The following is a 20,029-nucleotide window of genomic DNA, read 5'->3' as shown; positions in this document are numbered from 1 at the left end:
CCCAGAGACAGTTTTTCTGGTTACCCAGTGGGGACCATCTGTTCCTTTCCTGCTTTGCTCTGAGAGAACAACTTTCATCAGCTGTACCCTTTGGTACAGCTTTGCTAAGGATGATCACGGTGGTCCAGAGGCAGGGGGCTAGAGGGTCTTGGAACTTTCCTCAAGGGGAGGCTACCCCTGGCCTGGCTTAGCTGCCCAGAGTCCACTGCCCTGAATGGCTTCCAGAACCTCTCTACCATGGGCCTACTGAGGGTCAGCAGCTCTGCAATTAATCCATTCCTTTGCCAGTGAATTTTACTAAATTCATAGTTTCTCTATGTCCCCAAATGGGATTTGACTTCAATGACCACATTTAAAAGAACCAAAAATTATGTAACACCTCCCAGGGATGGTGGCCACTTATAAGCAAACATGTTGATTAAATAGTGCTATAGATTGAGGCTCCCTGATTGCCTGTTGCTGAAGAGCAGGTCTCACACTTCAGGAGAAGTCTCTGGATGCATGTAACAATTCATTGAAGAAGGAAGAAGCAAGGGGACTTGACTTACCTGTGGGAGGATAAAAAGAAGTGCTGATGTGTAAAATAGGACAGAAAGAGTGAGGTTTATGATGGTAGAACAATGTATTGAGGTAGAAAATGAACTGAGAATCAGAATCACAGGAAAGGATACATCAAATGCTTACTACCTGCTGGGGGCTCTGCTGAATTTTATTTCATTTAAATTTTGAAGCAATCAACCTGCAAGATGGTTTTTATTAATCTCATGAAGGAAGACTCTGAGAGGATAAGCTGAGGTCAGTCAGCAGAAAGGGGTCAAGTTAGGTGCAGACCCAGATTTGATCTGAGAGGGAATAGAGGAGCCTTGGAGAGGAATTAGAGAATTCCAGCTCCCAGAGCCAGCCACCACTTGCTGAGTGCCCTCTAGGCTCTAGGCACTAAACAAAGCACTGTAGATAATACCTACTTGGATCAGCATGACTTTCATAATACTTGATGTTCTATGGTTATAAGCAACAGAAACACACCAGAACAAGCTCAAGTGAGAAAAGAAGTTCTTTATTGGAAAATCAAAGGGATATCACCTAATGCCAAGTATAAGAGGTAGCCAGACTGCCAGGATTGCTGGAAAGGAGAGCTGACAGGTGGTTAAAAAAAAAAAAAAAAAAAGAAAGAAAGGCTAGCAGGTTCTCTCTTGCATATCTGCTTTGTCTTCTTGTGCATAGAAATGGAATTCGCCACTTACAGCATCCAAGTAACTCCGGGCCTCTGCTTGGGCCACTCAGCTTTATTGGGGTCAGGTCCAGGCAAACAGAATGACTGTGAGTGACATTGGGGCAGCCAGTTGGGTGCTGTGTTTTGGGTAGACTTTAGTCCTACCCAAGTAAGTCCAAGGGTTAAGTAGTTTTATTCCCATTTTACTCATATTGAGTTGAAATTCACAGGGGTGAATGGCCTTGTCCAAGGTCATGTGGCTAATAGTAGGAAGGGTTTTAAACCAGGCTTATCTGAGTGAAACCCATGTTTGTGATCATTTACATATAAACCACTGGAGAGCACAATCACAGTAGGTCCTCCTGTCTGTAGAGGACCTTCCAAGAATGCCTGAAATTGCTAATAGTGTATATGCATGTATATATATATATGTATAAATACACATATATACAGACACATGTATATACTATGTTGATAGTATACATATGTACTATATATAATGTCTATGTATTTGTATATTTTATATATGTAAAATATATAGTATATTATGCCAATAGTATTTTGTGAATATGTGTGCATGTATACATGTATATATATATGCACACACAGATGTATAAACACATACTGTTTTTCTTAAACATACATACTCTTGTGATAAAGTTTAATTTATAAATTAGGCACCATCAGAGATTAACAACAACAGCTAGTAATAAATAGAACAATTATACCAATATACTATAAAACATGAATTATTTATTTCTAGAATTTTCCATTTAATTTTTTTCAGACCCCAGTTAACTGCAGGTAACTGAAGCCTCAGGAAGTGAAAACAGGGACAACAGGGAACTACCATTGTCTTAAATTGCTCCTTTAATCAGAAGATAGAAAACAAATGAGGATGATTTCACCTGAGAAGGGCAACATGAGAGTCTAGGTGAAATTCAATCCATCTTTGTTTTAAAAGCTCTTCCTTCGAGGACAGTGACTCACTAGCAGTTTTCTTCAACCAGTGAAAGTTAGAACAAGGAGCAGGCCTCTGAGAATGATGTCCACACTTCAGGGTCATCTGACGTGAGGGCAAGTTTGCACTGCTGGGAGGGCCATCGAGGGTCAGAGCCTCTCCAAGACCAGGGTTTGGGCCACCTGGCTTTTCTTGGTTCCAGCCAGCCCTCAAGCTGAAATCTGTCCTGAAAAACTGCCCCTGGCAGAAAATTGGGACACCCCAAGGGTTTGGATGTTCTCATCCGAGCTTTTCACAATCCCAGAGTAGATGATGGTGTTTTCTTTGGCTTTCTTGTTGCATTTGAGAGTGAGTGTTCATTCTTAGATATTTCAGTTTACCCATGGGGTGGAGGAGAGGATGGAGTTTGTTTATAATGAATATTTTGGTGTAGACCTGACTTGACACTAACTTAGCTACTTCAGGGATGCTTGACCCGAAATGAACACTAATTCATGTCTAAAAATCTTGGCAAAGATAGTACAAACTTTAAACGATATTAACCTACCACAAGATTTGATGGAGTATGTGCTTCATTGGAAGTTACTTGGGTTGTTTATCTAAAAAGAACTATATAAACCCACTTTCCGGTTCCATAAACACTGACTGTGTGCCAGAGATATAGGTAGGTAGCACAATAAGGGGTGGTCTGTTTCTTCTGGGAACAGAATAAGCCTCTCTCTTAAGGGGAAGGGCTTTATGGGAAGGAAGAGTTTTGAAGCTGTTTGTAAGACAATATTAATGGATGATATCTTGCTTCTTGTTTTGCAGATTGGAAACCTGGAAGATTACTACCATTTTTATCACAGTAAAACCTTTAAAAGATCAACGTTGAGTAGCAGAGGCCCTCATACCTTCCTCAGAATGGACCCCCAGGTACACACGGGCAGGATACTTTTCCTAAGGACAAGAGTGTTCGGGTCTGCAGTCCTAAAAATAACTGAGTCTGCATTGTAATGTCACTCTAGATAGGTGTTAGTTTTCCATATCTCCTTTAAATGAAACAAGGCAGAGTGTAGCAACTTATCAAACCATTTTAAATGCTCCAAAAAAGAGGGTTCCTTGTCAGGCTTTGAGAATATAAATTCTTAGACTGAGAGTGTAGCTCAGTGGAAGAACAATTGCTTCACATGCATCAAGCTCTGGGCTCAATCCCCAGTACTGGAAGAGGGAAAAGAATCTAAATTATTTAATTGGAAAAATAGAATATAAATTATTTAATTGGAAGCAACATTCACGTGAGGGTAGATCTCTTAATATTTTAAAAATCAACAAATACACAATAATTACAAGAGATGCATATGTAAATTGTATCCGTAAAGCAAAGCCACTAAGCAATTTGAGCAGGTATTTTAATCATAAAATTAGAAATTAGACAGATTAATGTTTTTGTGATTGTCATTGGCACATATCATAATGGTTATTATGAATTTTAAAATAGTTTAATAATAAGTTTAACTTTTTTTTTTCCTTAAAATTTATGTGATGGTCTGGGGTTGTGGGTCAGCCGTAGAGCACTTGCCTAGAATGGGCAAGGCCCTGGGTTCAATCCTCAGCACCACATAAAAATAAATAAAATATTGTGTCCGACTAAAAAATAAATATTTAAATAAATATTTATGTCTGGGCTGGGGTTGTGGCTCAGCGGTAGAGTGTGCATCTAGCATGAGCGAAGCCGTGGATTCGATCTTCAGCACCACAATAAAAATAAATAAATAAAATAAACGTGTTATTTTTTTTTAAAAAATTATGTGATCTGTGTTTGAGATAAAACTAATATGATTTGAAAAGGGGCTATTTATTGGGGGTGGTTAATTATACTACCTTTCTGTATAAAGTCAATATTTGACAAATATCAGTCAATAGATACCTGGTAAGTTTAAAATTTTAAGATGGCCAAGTGAACCTTTGATGAGTTCATTTATTCAACAGGCATTTTTGAAATCCCTGTCCTCTGGTAAGGCCCATGGAGCTGGTCGAGGGCTGACTGAAAGTAAGGCAAGAAATAGAAAAAGATGTGATGAATCATGGGGCAATGAGTACTAGGAAGGAAAACAAGGTTCTTGTGAGAAGCAGTAACAGTACCGAGAAAGAAATGTGGCTATGGTTGATAAACCATAGTTTAAATATGGAAATCATCTTTTCTTAAAAGCGATGTGCTTCATGCTAGTCTGGGCTCCTAGCTAGTATACAAAATTATTTCCACAGTCCCAGAGAACATTTATAATAAATGTTCCATGGAAGAATGGTTTCTCCGTGTTGCCCCAAACCACACCCCTGACAAGCATGGCTTCTTCTGTGTTGACAGAGCTGGGGGAGGGGGAGAGGTGGTTTATCCCTGGCACTGTACTGAATTACCCTTCTCTGGGACATCTCTCTCTGAAGAGTTCTGGTTTGAAGCACATGAAGAAGTGGTCACCATGAAGCTCAATCCTGTAAATGGGCTGTGAAAAGGTAGACATGTCTTAAATGCATTTCTGAATTCATTTTGTAGATGGATGGATACATGCATGGATAGATGGACAGACTGGCGGACAGATGGATGAGTGGGTGGATGGATGGATAGATAGGTGAATAAATAGAGATAGGTATAAAACATTCTGCAAACCTCATTATTCCTTCATAGCAAGGAAAGGAATTTAATGTTTATTAAGGGATTCCTGTGTGCATGGGCACTTTGATATACATCATCTCTCCTAATGACAGGGGGTATGATTATATCTACTTGCACTCACACCATGGAAAGTGAAGGAATGATTTTCAAAGAGACAAGTATACTTTCTCTCACTAGGAAGCAAAGCCAGAGTGTAGTTTCTCATATCCCCGGAGTAGGGCAACTGGGGAAGGACAAGCAGACCTGATGAATACATTAATAGGAAAAACAGCAGCATGGGTACTCTGTGCAGACTGTAGTAAGGAAAAGGTAGACTGTAGTATGGATTTTGTGAGGTTGAAAGTGGCCTATCATCTGTCATCTTGGAGAAAATCCTAAGCTAGGAAAGAGTTGTGGCATTGCCCCACTTTAAGCAAGCAGTCCATCTGTCCTGTGAAGACAACATGCTCCTTTCATCATCTGAAGTCTTTGGAGCTGTTAAATTGCTACCACACACAGTGTTACTATAAAGGGCATGCTGTTTGCATGCAGGAAGCCTCCTGCATAGGTGCACTCTGCAAAGAAACCAAGGCAGTGGATTTCTAGGTCCCCATGGGTGCTTCCAAGATAAGCTGATTCCCAACTGTTAAACTGGAGGCAGAGTCAAAATAGGAGCCTTAATCTGTAGCTTTTCTATATCCTCTATTTTTGGTGGCTAAATTTTATAACTTTAATGGTATTCAACTTAGTGGTTCTTCCCTTCCTTCCAAAAATATTAACCTGTGAATATTGATGTGGAGTGCAGAGTTGCCCAGCTGGTCTCTTCAATGGCGAGCCCACAGCAAAATGTGGGACAGGAGACTTGTGCATATGTAATTCATGTCGGTGGTGGAGACAGGTTTCACAGAGGGCTCAAGTGCCTCAGTCATTCCTCCCTCTGCAGTGTCTGAGCTGCTCTGTTGATTCATTTTAGGTGGGTCTAAAGTTCTGCATCCAGTTTGAGTCTGAGGGCAAAGTATTCCCAGTAATCATCTGGGCCCTTGAAGGAAACAGAAGGAAGGATAGACTTGTTAGGCAAAGGTTCTGGCAGTTAAATTTTTTCGAATAAAAATCCCTTTTCACAGAGTTTCTTAATAAGCTTCTGGCAGGGTTGCTATCAAAGCATCATGCCAATAAAGAAGAGAGAAAAGGTAAATAGCCTGACCATCCCAGTCCTGCCTGCACCCTCCACGTGATTGGCTGATTGTCTCCCACAGTTCCAATTAAAGTTCTAGCCCCAGGGAAAGCATATAGACATCTGAACCAATTATGAATTCAGAAATACTTCTGTTTACATTAGTCCAGTTTTAAGGCAAACCGAATCAATTAGCTGTCAGTCTGATGAATATTTACTTTGCCTAGTCATTCCAATTAAATATTTGGTGAAATTAGCTGTTTTGTGTAAGTATTTAGTGTTATCTTTCACTGCAGTGCATCTGAACCATCCTCCTACATTGGAAGAGCCTTTTTTCGACACCTTAACATCTGGAGAGTTGTGTAATTAATATTATTAGCAAAAGGAAAAGATGATTTATTATTATTAAGACATTGGAATGCAAAGTTACCATTGTGTTGGAATGACCAAACTGGAAATGAATGTTATAGGGCTTAGGATAAAGTTCAATCGAATACAGATGGTATTTTATTTTAATTAGCTCCAGTCTCTATTGTATAAAAGTGTTTGATAAGTGATAGAATTTATAGTCCACCCCAACATCAAATAAAATCTGATAGAGTATACATGGGTTACAACAAAACAAAACACACAGCAAGGGCAGGCCATAGCAGGACTTGCTTCTTCAGTCACACACACACACACACACTCACATACTTATTAAGCATCTTTTTTCATGACCCTGTGCTAGCATTGTTCAATCGATTTCCTTACATTTTTAATTACCTTTACTTGATTTTTTTTTTTTTTTTTTTAGCCATCTTTGAAAAGGGCCATTTTGCTCAAATTGCTTTGTTGCTCAGCCCTATCCTGGAGAGAACAGACCAAGTGTTCTCAGCGTGCAGTATCAGTCACTGGGTTTTTCCAAGGGCTGTCATTTAAGCAAACTGAAAGCATTTGTTTTTAACTTGTTCTTTTGCCAAAAGTCTGGAGAAGGGTGGATGTTACAGGCGCATCAGCCAATAGCTGAAAGGATTCACAAATTTTTTTTAAATTACTTGTTCTGATTCCATTCCAAGCTGGCTTATAGTTAGACGTTGCTGCCTGTGTCTTCCAAACCTTACATTTTAGCGTGATGACTCGAGTTCAGCCCTTTCCTTCCCTTCAGTTTTCAGCCAGATGGATGACGGAAATGGAAGGATAAAGATACTGTTAGGGAGGCCCTCGGTGGCTCCTTCCTGGGCACTGGGAGCCTTCAGTTTGATTCTTCGTTTTAGTACTTAAATGTACCAAAGTTGCAAAAACCAATTTCAAGGACAGGAGTAGGCATTCTGTTTTGTAGGATGGGACTTTGCCCCCAGAGTTTAATCAGAGCTCAGGTTTCTTTCCAGAAGTGATGCAACGTTTAAGCAGATCTTTCCATTAACCACAGATGGAATTTTATCTGACAGTTTTGTGTGCTAGAGCCATTCAAAGTGCAAACAAACAAAAAGTTCCTGGCAAATAACAACACATAGGCAGTAAGTGACCAAATTGGTCTCAGGAGTTGATGAACTGTGTCATGGGCTGGGAGTGGGAGCAGGCTTCTGCCCAGGATGGGTCTCACACATGGGGAAGGAGAGAACGCAGGCCATCCTACCTGGCAGTCCCCTCTGGACCATGCAGAAGACAAGGATGAGCCATGTTTCCATATTTTTTGGCACAACCCAATGGTTCTAGTGGCATGATTCCTCTGAATTGTAAAAAGGTTGAATTTTAAAATATACCTTAAAAGACTGTTTTATTATTGCACCTGCGCACTCTATACTGACACCTCAAAGTCAACATTTCCAGCACTCAGGTCCTCATCTCTGATGCTACCTCTGACTCAGAAGCATTCCTCTGCATTCTGTAGGAGGAGCCTGCAGCCCTCCCCCCTCCCCTTAGATCACTGCATGGTCCTTTTCATGGGCCTCTTGTGGGCATCCTCACTCCCCCCACCTATCTCCTCTTCAGGTTTCCAAGGGATCCCTCCCTCCCAGACCCTCCTGGGTCTGGGCCCCAGTGGCCCCCTGAGCCCAGACACCAGCCTTTAAGGTCTTCTCCAATGACTTCACATGTCTCTCCATTCAGTCTTTGCATAGACTGCTCCCAACCTTCCCCCAGCATTTCTCTCTTCCCCACCCTCCCTTTTCGGCTCCAATATCCCTGCTACTGGGAAGGCTGCTCAGAGTCCTAAGACTTGGCCTGCTCTTCCTGGCAGTTGTATGTTTATATTCTGGATTTAGCCCTGGATTGGAAGCACACAGCAGGGTTTGGTGGAAACCCTGAAGACTAGTTCAGTGTGATTGGGATGGTCAGTGACAGACGGCACAGGCAGGAGAGCTGCAGAAGGTTCCTGGGAGGCTTAGAGCAGCAGACTGGAGAGTGTGTCCAGTATTCCAGAACCGTAGAGAGACGATGGGAAGGTGAACTGACCTGGTCTGTAGATAACTGAGAGAGGGGGACTTGTAGGTAGGATCCCAGGCTGAGTTAGAACATCTTTTATTCTTGAAGCATGCAAGCCCATCTCTTAACAATATAGTACAAAGTTCTTAAAGAGCCAAGGCCATGCCTCATTTGTTTTTATTCCTTTATCAGTTCAGCAGCTTTCTAATCTGATGGAGATGGATGTTTAGTAAATGTTTATTGTAATGTATCTCAATTTTCACAGATTAGGCTCATGTATACAAGTTTATCTGTTGTTGTTTGCTTATCAGCTTCTATGTAAATATCTTAGATATAAACTGTTTACCTTGATTAACTTACAACAAAAATTCTAAAGGGATCTAGAATTAAGGAAGCCTTATCCTAACTTGCTAAAGCTAAAATAAGTACTAACAATTGCTAGACATTGGGCATGCTGACTAGTATCTGACTTCATATGTGTATTACTCTGCTAGGGCTGCTGGGGCCAAGTGCCACAGACTGGGTGACTTAAGCAATAGAAATTTATTCTCTTCTAACTGTGGAGGCCAGAAGTCTGATATCAAGGCATTACAGGGTTGGTTTCTTCTGGTCTTTTGCAGATGGTTGCATTCTTGCCGTGTCCTCACATAGTCTTCCCTTTGTGTGCATCTGCATCCTAATCTCCTCTTCTTATGAGGACACCAGTCAGATTGGATTAGGGCTGGCCTTAATGACCTCATTTTAACTCAATTACCTCTTTAAAGACTATCTCAAGGGGCTGAGGGGTGTGGCCCAGTGGTAGAGTGCTTGCCTAGCATGTGCAATACCCTGGGTTGATACCCAGGACAGAGAGAGAGAGAGAGAGAGAGAGAGAGAGAGAGAGAGAGAGAGAGAGACTGTCTGAAAATACTGTCACATTCTGAGCTACTGGGGCTTAGGACTTCCATGCAAATATCTAGGGAGGGACAGAGGTTATTCAAAACAATAGATGAAACTGGGCTATGGCTGCCTTTTCTTTTGTCCATGACTGCAGGACAGTGACAGGCGTTGGGAAGAAGGGTACCTCCTGATTCCTCTCAGCAAAATGAGAACTAAGTTACAAATGAATGAACAGCTTCAATTTCACAAAGTGTTTTGGCACTCACTGTCCCATTTCCCAAATTAGCAGAACAAGTACTATCATCATCTCTCTTGCTAGTTACACAGGGATCTTCTGGACAGATCTCAGAAAATGGTCTATGCAGTGTTTTGCCTATGGCTGCAGATATGAAAATGGCAGGGAGCTGTGTTCTCTTTTGCCTTGCTGATATGGGAGGAGGAAGATGGTGGATTTCTAAGTCAGGTTATCTTTTTTTTTTTTTTTTAAATTAAACTGGGAATTGAACTCAAGGCACTCAATCACTGAGCCACATCCCTAACCCTATTTTGTATTTTATTTAGAGACAGGGTCTCACTGAGTTGCTTAGTGCCTCGCTTTTGCAGAGGCTCGCTTTGAACTTGCAATCCTCCTGCCTCAGCCTCCTAAGTCACTGGGATTACGGGAGTGCACCACCACACCCGGCTAGGATATCTTTTTATTTGGGGGGTTCTTTCACTGCCCTGGCTCACCATGTTCTGGCTGTGCTTTGCCATAGCAGCCTGGCATCCCTCATTCCCACCCAAAGGTGATAGGGTTCAAGGCCAAAGATGGACTTGAGTGTCTCATTGAGACTGGTGCTTATGAAATTGGTGCTAATCGACTTCCTCTTGTTTATGGCACAGTTCCCCTGCCCTCTAGGAAGAGGATGGCAGTAGTATCTATTTCTCACACATGAAAAGGAAACCCTTTCTATTTCCATGAGCTTTGCTCATTAGTTCAGAGTGGTCCTTCACCACTACAGGCCCCTTTGAAAAGTTATGAAGATTGTGGGCTCTGTCTGTCTCCAGAAGGAAAACAAAGTCATATGCTCATGCCTGCATCATTTTTCATATGGTTCCTGAGGTTTCTCAAGGCTTACTCCTGTCCCTCCTTCCTTGAGGGACCAAGGGCCCTGGGATAAGAGGTCCCAGCTTAGTTTCCCACTCCATTCATTTGGGCCTTAACCATCGGCGGTCAATAAGAGGACCACCTTGCACACTGTAAGGTGACAGGCACTTAGCAGGGAGCACTGTTTTTTCTCTCTTTATATTTGTCACTTAACCTTCTCATTTAGCTCTTTAGGTGCTTAAATGTTGGCCCAGTAAGCTGTTCAGGGCAGTAGTATTGATGGGAATTGAGGCCTACAGGCTGTTGAGAGCAAAGGCTCTCAGAGGTGAGCTGACCATCCCACCCCTCTTTATAGTTTGGAGGCTCAGGCCCAGGCAGGATGCCCAACCTCCCTCACAGAGAAAGGTAAGTGGCTAGGATTCTCCTAGAAAATAAATACTCTGCTGTGGGTAAGGCCTCTAGCTTCCTCCACAGATTGGCCCTGGGGTGTGGTCAGGACTGGATTCCCCTTGTCCCTTCACAGTTACAGAATAAAGTATTCTTCACTTTAATGAAGCTACCGGAAAAAGAGAAAAGAGAGCTGGAAGGAGCTGTCTCCCTTGTTCTGGATACAGCTGGGCATGGAGCACAAACCCTGTGCAAAACTCTCATGAGGCCCAGCTGGAGTTCATTTTAAAGGAAGTGTAGCAGCTTGATTCAAAAGTACCCCTCCCCATTGGTATTGTATGGGACCCCTGGGGGGAAGGATCTCTGCAAATGCCATCTGTCACCTTAGCTGCATCCAGAACAGAGACTCTGGGCCCCCTTTTTAAGAATCTCCAACTTCTGGGCTGGGGTTGTGACTCAGTGGTAGAGCGCTCGCCTAGCACACGTGAGGTACTGGGTTTGATCCTCAGCTCCATGTAAAAATAAATAAAGGTATTGTGTCTATCTACAACTAAAAAAAAATTTTTTTAAAAAAGAATCTCCAACTTCCAAGAACTTCCTGGGTCCTCTGGAGCCATAGAAAGTCCCCTCTGAGCAGGAAAGAGCTTGAAGGCACATGGGCTTTTATTTGGGGATTGAACCCAGGACCTTGTACATGCTAAGCAAGTGCTTTCCCACTGAGCTACATCGGGTTTTCACATGGTAGCTTTGGGTAGAGCACAGCAGATTTGATGCTTTCTGTGGTAATGTTGTTTCATGGGAGGAAGTTTCAAGATATGCCCTTTTGGGCTTATTACATGCAGGACTGACATATCAGGTGGGCTTCTGATCTGGCAGAGTGCCCATGGCCCCCAGGAAAGAGGACACAGCTAAGACTGAAGCACTGATGATCCTTGATATCTTTAGGTCATTTACCAGGATGCAGACAAGGTTCCTCCTGGCCTCTGCTCTTATTTATGTTGGCTCTTTATGAGTATCTGAAATTTTACTTCAAATTATCTACAGAACATTTGAAAGATGCATAATTTTAACTTAACTTCTAAGAAGAAAGTGCATATATTACCAAAGAAAGTGAAGGGCTGGGGCTGAAGCTCAGTAATAGAGTGCTTGCCTGGCATGTGCGAGGCCCTGGGTCTGATCCCCACACACTCATACATATGCCGTGTTGCTGTCCTTGGGATCTTGAGAAGATTGTGAAGTGTTCTTTATGTCTAGAATTCCCTTTCTCAGAGCAAAGACATTTCTAGGATAAATATGCTGCATGTTTAGCAGGAAACATACAAACAGAAAGTTGATAAACGGAAAAGGGTCAGAATAATGTTCCATCTTCAAAATATGACTTCAAAGAAATCAAGGCTTGTAAACAGATAGGACTTATGTTTGGGCTGGAAATGACATTTGGCAAACCAACCTTACTTTGCCCCAAATCACTTTTAGTTGATTCCCCCCCCTCAACACACACACACATGCACAAATGCTATCCAGTAGTCATTAAGACCTGATCACATTTTCAACTCAGAAGTCAAGTCTATTTGTAGTTGTACTATATTTAAAATCTAAAGTATAACTTCACATCTTCCTTCAGGAAACTTTAGTGGTCTCCTGTTGAATCCCATGTATTACCCAGTACTCAAACACATTGGTGAACAAAATACAGATCCTATTCAGGTGGGGCTTTGGGGGGAGCAGCTGAGGATAACCAGATCACCCCTGTGCTAGTCAGTTTTCTGTCATTGTGACAAATACCTGAGATAAATCAACTTAAAACTAGGAAAGGTTTATTTTGGCTCATGGTTTCAGCGGTGTCATCAGTCGCTTGACCTTGTTGTTTGGGGCCTGATGCAGCACAGTACATCATAGCAGGAGTGCATGGAAGACATCTTTGACCTCATGGCCACCAGGAAGCGTTGAGAGAGGCAGGAAGAGGCCAGGGTCCCAATATATATCCCCAATATCCCCAAAAGGGAATTCCCCAATTGCCCTGAATTCCTAGGCCCCTCTCCTAAAGGTTCTGCTACTTCCTAATAGCACCTTGGGCTGCAGACCAAATCTTCAATTCCTGGGGTTTCCAGGAGCAATTCCAAGCAATAGCAACCTCAAATCCATCCTGTCAGAGATGAGGGTCCAGGATCCCTCATTTTAAGGCTTGCTTGGGTTTAGGATTCATTTTCCAAGTTGTGTCTCTTCCCATATATTTTACACAGAAGAAAGCCTGAGTACTGTGTAGACATTTTGAAGCATCTGGTGAACAGGCCACACCTGAAGCTGCAGTGAAAGGGAGAGTGGAAGCACACTGGTTCTGACCTCCCATTGGTACCAGCCCTCTCAGGAGGAGGAGAATTCTTTAAATCCATGTTACTTTTCCTAACACAGATAATGGCATGCATAAGATAAAGTAGTCCCAGAGTGGAGTCTCCCAGCCTCTTCTCCTCCCACCTGACCATTTGCTCACAGATTGTATGGAAGAATCAATCCCATGAGTGACACATGCTCAGAGACCTGCGATGGTGTAATCCTTTATTTGAAATGTTACCACCACGTACACAATGAAAGGCCTTGAACGTGGTTGAAAGTGCAAGCATACCCCTTTAGCTTGGACAGTTGATGACTCTGTTTGATGGGAGAGTTCAAGTTTCAGTTGCTTGGTTGGGTCATTGCCACACCTCTGGCCTTTTCAGAGTGGCCAGGTAGCTCCAACCTGAGGGGCATCTGAAGCAGAGCTTTAGCATCTGAGATGGGAACCAGGTGAATTCACATTATCTACCCCAGAACCTGGGTGCCAGATACATGGGGAAATGCAGTGCGTCTTTGTCGGTTGTGCAGAGAAGTCAGGGACAGTGAAACTGGAAAATGGTTTATTCTTTGGGGGTGGGAAGGGAGGAAGATCAGGGATTCAGTGGATTCCCAAGGATAGGTGAAGAGCAAGGCAGTGATTAGAGCCGAGAGGAAGGTCAGGTGCCACTGGCTAAGTTCGCCTCTCTGTCTCTGCCGCCCCCAAAGCTGGCAGATAATCTATCATACTCAGTTCCATCAGTCTGGCACTACCGTGGCTGTGATCAGAGACTTATAGTGAGCAGGCTTTTTAACAGAGAGTTGGAGAGGGCTGAGATTGTGCCTTTGGGAGAGCCCCAAACGGTGTCCTGGACCCTGTGCGTTCATAGCCCACCATCAGAACTATATGTCAGCATGGGGTTCTTACCAGAGCCCAGCAACAGTAAGGGGCTCAGATGCCCAAGCCCTCTCATCCCACAGAGCAACAATTTTATGACTTCTGGCAAATATGCCTTCCCACATCACCTGGTTCTAGGAGAGTTGCCCACTTGTGTTTGGAACAGTAGAGTTCACCTCCTTCTCTGACAACCGTTACACTTTGGTGGGCACAGCCGTCGGAAGGTGCTGAGTGGCATTAGGGCGAGTAGTGAATCCAGGGCTCAGCCTGGCAGCAGGGATGGGAACATCCCAGGGAGCTTGGAGCTGTGAGGAATCTACATTCTGCCGTGTTTTCTAACAGGATGTTTAGCAAATTATGAAATATCACCCTCAGTACTTTACACCAGGTAAAAGCATTCCAGTTCAGGAGTAATATATGGGGAGGTTGAAAAATGCCATCAGTGGGCATTATGAACAAAATATCTCATTTTATAGTTTTATTTTCTGTAGGAGTATCTATCAGTGGTAATTATAAATTATCTAGGACTTATTGCTGAGGCCCTTTTAGTGTCTAACCCAAAATTGATTTTTGAGCTCTCTGTGCAGTGTTTCTAAGGAACCAGTCTATGGGTGTTTTATTAGACAATCACATGGGTGGCGATACTTCTTTCTAAGCACTTTGTCTTGTCCCCAAGGATGAATCCTCCACCCCAAATTGTGAGGCTGCATATGGGGGTATTCTGCCCTCTACCCTCAGGACACTAGGAAGCTAAGGATAAGAGAAGAGAGGAACTATTGCCCCAGGCCTGAGGTCACCCTTATTCCTGCCTCTTGGCCTTAAGTATCACTTTACTATGATAGCTGGTCAAGCTTCCAGGAGCAGCCTGGAGTCCCCAGTCTTGGGCTAGTGGCCTCCAAATCACCTTGAGCCCCCTGTTCCTCCTTCTATCTTTCTCCACATTCTACTGCCCTGCCCCCACCCCCGCCACACACACACCCCAACTGTTCCAGGCAGCCTGCCCTGTTCAGAGTCACACCATATTCTCTTATCTGCTTGGCAAGAGTCCCAGAAGATGGCACAGACTCTTTGAGAGCAGGCTCTGGGTGCCCATCCTCATCCTCATGCTGCTAGTCTTGGGCCCTAGCACTGGACTAAGCCCCAGCTTCCAGCATTACTGAATTAGGTGGGACCACTACAGCAAGACCAAAGAAAATACTTCCATTAATTCTTTCCCCAATGTCCCTTATTAAAAATGGTTAGATTTCTCCAGCTTGAAAAGAACATGCGCATATATAATGATAGTAATAGTTGTGCCAGGCAGTGGACTGAATGCTTAATACACACTGTTGATATTCTAGCCCTCATGACAATGCATGGTGGTCCCCATTCTGTAGATGAACAAACTGAGGCCAAGGAGGGTAGCTACATGTGCTGAGTCTCACATCAGGTGAGTGTGGAGCTGAGTTTTGAATCTAGGGAAGCTGGCTCTGGATCCAGGGATCATCTTTCTTTTAATTTGTTTTTAGTTGCAGATGTATACATACCTTTATTTTATTTATTTTTATGAGGTGCTGAGGATCAAACCCAGTGCCTCACACGTGCCAGGCAAGTGCTCCACCACTGAACTATAATCCCAGCCCTCAGGGATCATCTTAAATAACATAAATCACTTTTCAAACGTTTTTCTCTTGATCACAAAGGCAAATCATACCAATTAAAAGAAATTTCTAAAAAATCCCAAAAGCAACACAGAAATTTAAAATTAGCAATAATTTAACCACCCAGGAATTGCTGCTAGTAACATTTTGCTGTATCCTTTTCTAGATTTTGCTTTGTACATGTTCTGATACCATGTTTCCAGTAGCGGCTGCCAAAAATTCTAATGTATGAATTATCATAATTTAATTATTCATGTCCTCACTGTAAATCAATTTCTGATAACAGTTTGACCAAACAATTTATTTTCTCTCTCCACTCATTCCTCTCCCATACATGTATTTCCTTTTTATTTGGAGCAAGTCACTTGTCAATTTTTTGGCAACTTCACAAAGTCCATTTTTTTTTTAAGTAGAGTAACTTCAGAATATATCAGTGCATTATTATTTTCCCCTACACGTATAACAAACAAGTTGTCATTTTCCAAATGCAGTCACCTTGAAGTCAACATCTCCCAAACATCTACTATGATAACAATTCTTGTGAAAGGAAACCTAGGGCACTTATAGAGGCTACATAAAATCAGGAACTTGTTTTTAAAATGAAGAGTAATTGTTTTTTTCTTGGCAGGTGAAATGGCTCCAACAGCAAGAAGTGAAACGCAGGGTGAAGAGACAGGTGCGAAGCGACCCTCAGGCCCTTTATTTCAATGACCCCATTTGGTCCAACATGTGGTACATGGTGAGTAGGGCGTGGGCTTCTCGGCCCAGCACGTTTGCATTGCCAGCTGGGTTTCTGGCATGGGTTAATTTCCCCCAACTAAGCTAAATTCCCAGGACGACATCAATGAGACACACTTCATTTTGTGTGTAAAGCCCCTGCTCTAAAGGGTAGCGCTCTCAGTGTTTTGTGGTTTTTTTTTTCCTCTTTAAGTATGTGGAAGTGAATAGAGAAGTGATTTGATGCAGGGTGCAGGTCTAACAACCATGGTGAAGACTTGCCCTGGACAGAGCCTCTTCTGGGAGGTGATGCCTGAGGAAAATGATAATCATCAGGTGCAGAAAAAGCCAGGGGAACTCCCACCTTTATTCTTCCTGGGTCTAGGTGGGAGGAAGAGTGTCTCACCTGCCTAAGGCAGGGGCTGCTGTTTCCTGTTACTTGTTACAAGCGTAATCACCTCTCTGCTGGTCTACACGGTATGTCCGTTGTGCGTCGGGAGTGTCCACGTCGGGGGCTTTGTGTCTTCTGTGCATACAGCATTGTGGCGACAAGAACAGCCGCTGCCGGTCAGAAATGAACGTCCAGGCGGCGTGGAAGCGGGGCTACACAGGAAAGAATGTGGTGGTCACCATCCTTGATGATGGCATAGAGAGAAATCACCCAGACCTGGCTCCAAATTATGTAAGTCACGCCTTGGAACTGAGTGCCAAGATGTTCAACCACGGTCATCCTTAAATAAATGCAAAATTTAAAAAACAACAAATTGATTTTCATCCTTAGTTCCCATTGAATTAGGCAAAAATAAATTTTAAAAACCCCACTGTGCTGAGGAGCACTGGGTAAATAACCATCCTGCCCCCTACCACTGTCCTGGCCAGAGAAGGTATTTCAAAGTGATTTACCTACATGTCTGAGGAGTCACACATATTTCTAGGAGTGGAGACTAAAGAACTGAGAAACACCTACATAGAGGTGTTCATCATATGGAGAGTAGCTACATAGACCATGTTTAAACATGGGCTTTGAGCCAGGTGTGGTGGTGCCTGCCTATAATCTCAACAACTCAGAAGGGTCACAAATTTGAGGCCAGCCTAGATGACTTAGTAAGACCCTGTCTCAAAATAAAATATAAAGAGCTGAGAGTGTAGCTCAGTGGTAGAGTGCTTGCCTAGCATGTGCAAGGTCCTGGATTCAGTCTCTAGTACAAAAAAAAAAAAAGAGAGACAGAGAGAGAGAGAGACAGAGAGAGAGAGAGAGAGAGAGAGAGAGAGAGAGAGAGAGAACCTAAAATCATGGGCTCTGGACCCAGACAGCCTGGGTTCCAATCCTGGCTCTGTGACTTACCAGCTGAGATCTTGTCCAAGTTGTTTAACTTCTCTGTGCCTCAGCCTCACTGTCTATAAAATGGGGTTAATAAGAGGATTATCTTATAGGGTTATTATAAAGATGAAATGAGTTCATATATGTCAACAAGAAAGCCTGGCACATAATAAATGCAATAAAAACATTAAATACTATAAGAAAACTGGGCATCTAACAGTGATTAAATAAAACATACTATATCCACTTAGTAGATAATTGTATAGCCTTTCTAATTGAGTTTTGAAGTCTGTCAGTAATACTGGAAAGCTTTTGTGATATGTTTTCAAAAGAGGATCCAAATTATACGGCTACTACTATTACACGTATGTATTAAAGTTAAGGAAAGTCCGATACATGTGTCAACCCTGTTGAAATTTGAGGACAACATGCTGAGTGAAATAAGCCCATCACAAAAAGACAAACGCTGTTTGATTCCACTTAGGTGAAGAATGTAGAGTTGCCAAATTCACAGAGGTGGGAAGCAAAGTGATAGTTGCCAGGGGCTGAGGAGGGAGGAACGGAGAGGCAGTGTTGAGTGACTGAGTTCAGTTTGGGAAGAAGGAAAGTTCTGGAGAATGATGGTGGAGATGGTTGCACAGTCATGTGAATGTACTTACTACCACTGAACCATACACTTAAAATGGTTAAAACGATAAATTTAATGTTAGGTATATTTTACCATCACATATGTATCAATATCACATAATTTATATTATTATAACTTATAATAATATAATTATAAATAATATAAGAGAGAAACCATTTAGCTTTATTTTCCAAGACAGGCATAAAAATAATTTTCAAGGATACTGTAATATTTTATGCCATTGCTCTCCACTCACTAAGATTTAATTCCTAGGATTCCTACGCAAGCTATGATGTCAACGGGAACGATTATGACCCATCTCCACGCTATGATGCCAGCAATGAAAATAAGTGCGTCCCTTTGTCTCCCCTTGCTTCTCTGTTCTTTTTGCTATTGTGGTTGCCCCTGAAGAGGTGGAGGGCTTAGGTGTCGCTCCAGCTGCCTGGGCACTGTTGAGGGGCTGACCCAGGAGTCAGAATCCAGGCCTGGCACAGCCCCTTGGGCACAAGTGACTTCTGTGGAGTTAGCTTCTTTCTTTAGGGGTGTCACCTGTGTTACTCAGCTAGCAATGCATTCCACACTCATTTTAGAAGAATTACCCCTAGAGTCTAATGGTCTCCGTAACTGTTACATATCAATCTGGTCTACCGGAGCACATGAGTCACCTGTCTGAACTTTTGTGACTCCATCTTTGACCTTTTGAGCAAGGTGGGAGGGCACGAGCAATGCTGGACAAACCTGAGTTCAGATCCCAGCTCAACTACTCCCTGGCTGTGTGGCATTGTGTACATTAAAGGACCTGGTGAGACACTGTGTCGTAATGCCTTCAAGGCTTTTCCATGGAGATGACATACCCACTTCACATAGCTGTTGGGGGTGAGGAGACAGTGGCTGAAGAATGCACAGGAAGCCACAGGGACTGTCTACATTGCACAGATCTCCTGATCTCTTGGGGGGATCAGCCCTGCAGTTGTGCCGGGAGTTCATTTGCTGTGCTGACTGTCCTTCCTTGTCAGCATGCCCTATGCCCTGAGTTCTTACCATTCTTCAAAAGTATTTAGAGGAAAATAATAAAGGCCCTTTCTTCTTTCCCTGCTGTGCTTTCTCAGGTGTGTCCCCTCACCAGGGTTGTGTTCATTAGCTTTCCATCACTAGAATAAAATACCTGAGATAACCAGTTTCTAAAGAAAAAGTGAAGTTGGCCCATAGTTTTGGAGGTTCAAGTTCATGATTAAATGGCTCCATTGCTTTGAGCCTGTGTTGAGGCAGCACATCATGGCAGGAGCAGAACCATTCACCTCATGAACCAGGAAGCAAAAGGGGAAAGAAGGAGGAAATAGGGTCCCACAGTCCTCTGCAGGGATGTGCCCCCAATTACCTAGGCTTCTTTCACAAGGCCCCTGCTCCTGAAGTTCACAGTACTTCCCAGGCACCATGCTGAGGACCAAGCCTTTATACATGGGCCTTTGGGGGACTTTCAGAATCTACACTATAGCAAAGGTATGTGAGCTTGCAGTTGACTGATTTCAAGGTTCAAACCCCAGGGCCCACACCTGGCACAGTGGTACTATTCTGTAGACCCCACTATTCAACAAGCAGAGGTGGGAGGACCTCTTGAGCCCTGGAGTTCAAGACCAGCCTGGAAAACATAGTAAGACCCCATTTTAAAACAAAAGAACAAAAACCCTGATGACCACACAGCACTGTGCAGGGAGACTTGGCCGGGCTGCTCTGTTTTGCACTACAGGCTTCAGAGGCCCAGCCACCAGGGCTGCT

At 43.0% G+C, this 20,029-nt stretch overlaps 1 protein-coding gene across 4 annotated transcripts in view; it reads left to right on the top strand.

Moving 5' to 3' along the window:
• Pcsk6 (proprotein convertase subtilisin/kexin type 6) overlaps positions 1-20,029 on the top strand; it is a 185,759-nt gene that overhangs the window by 48,780 nt on the left and 116,950 nt on the right. For 3 of the 4 annotated variants that reach the window (XM_078051270.1, XM_078051268.1, XM_013356335.4), the window contains exons 2-5: positions 2,985-3,089; positions 16,216-16,326; positions 16,843-16,986; positions 18,527-18,603. In XM_078051270.1, the coding sequence (XP_077907396.1) occupies positions 3,078-3,089; positions 16,216-16,326; positions 16,843-16,986; positions 18,527-18,603 (344 nt within the window). In that variant the 5' untranslated portion in view covers positions 2,985-3,077. The remainder of the gene's footprint in view (positions 1-2,984; positions 3,090-16,215; positions 16,327-16,842; positions 16,987-18,526; positions 18,604-20,029) is intronic. The other variant, XM_078051269.1, reaches the window with a different exon arrangement.

The sequence above is a fragment of the Ictidomys tridecemlineatus genome, chromosome 5 (assembly GCF_052094955.1).
Source record: "Ictidomys tridecemlineatus isolate mIctTri1 chromosome 5, mIctTri1.hap1, whole genome shotgun sequence".
NCBI lineage: Eukaryota > Metazoa > Chordata > Mammalia > Rodentia > Sciuridae > Ictidomys > Ictidomys tridecemlineatus.
Note: the sequence above shows the minus strand (reverse complement) of the source record. Positions and strands in the feature narration are given on the sequence as shown.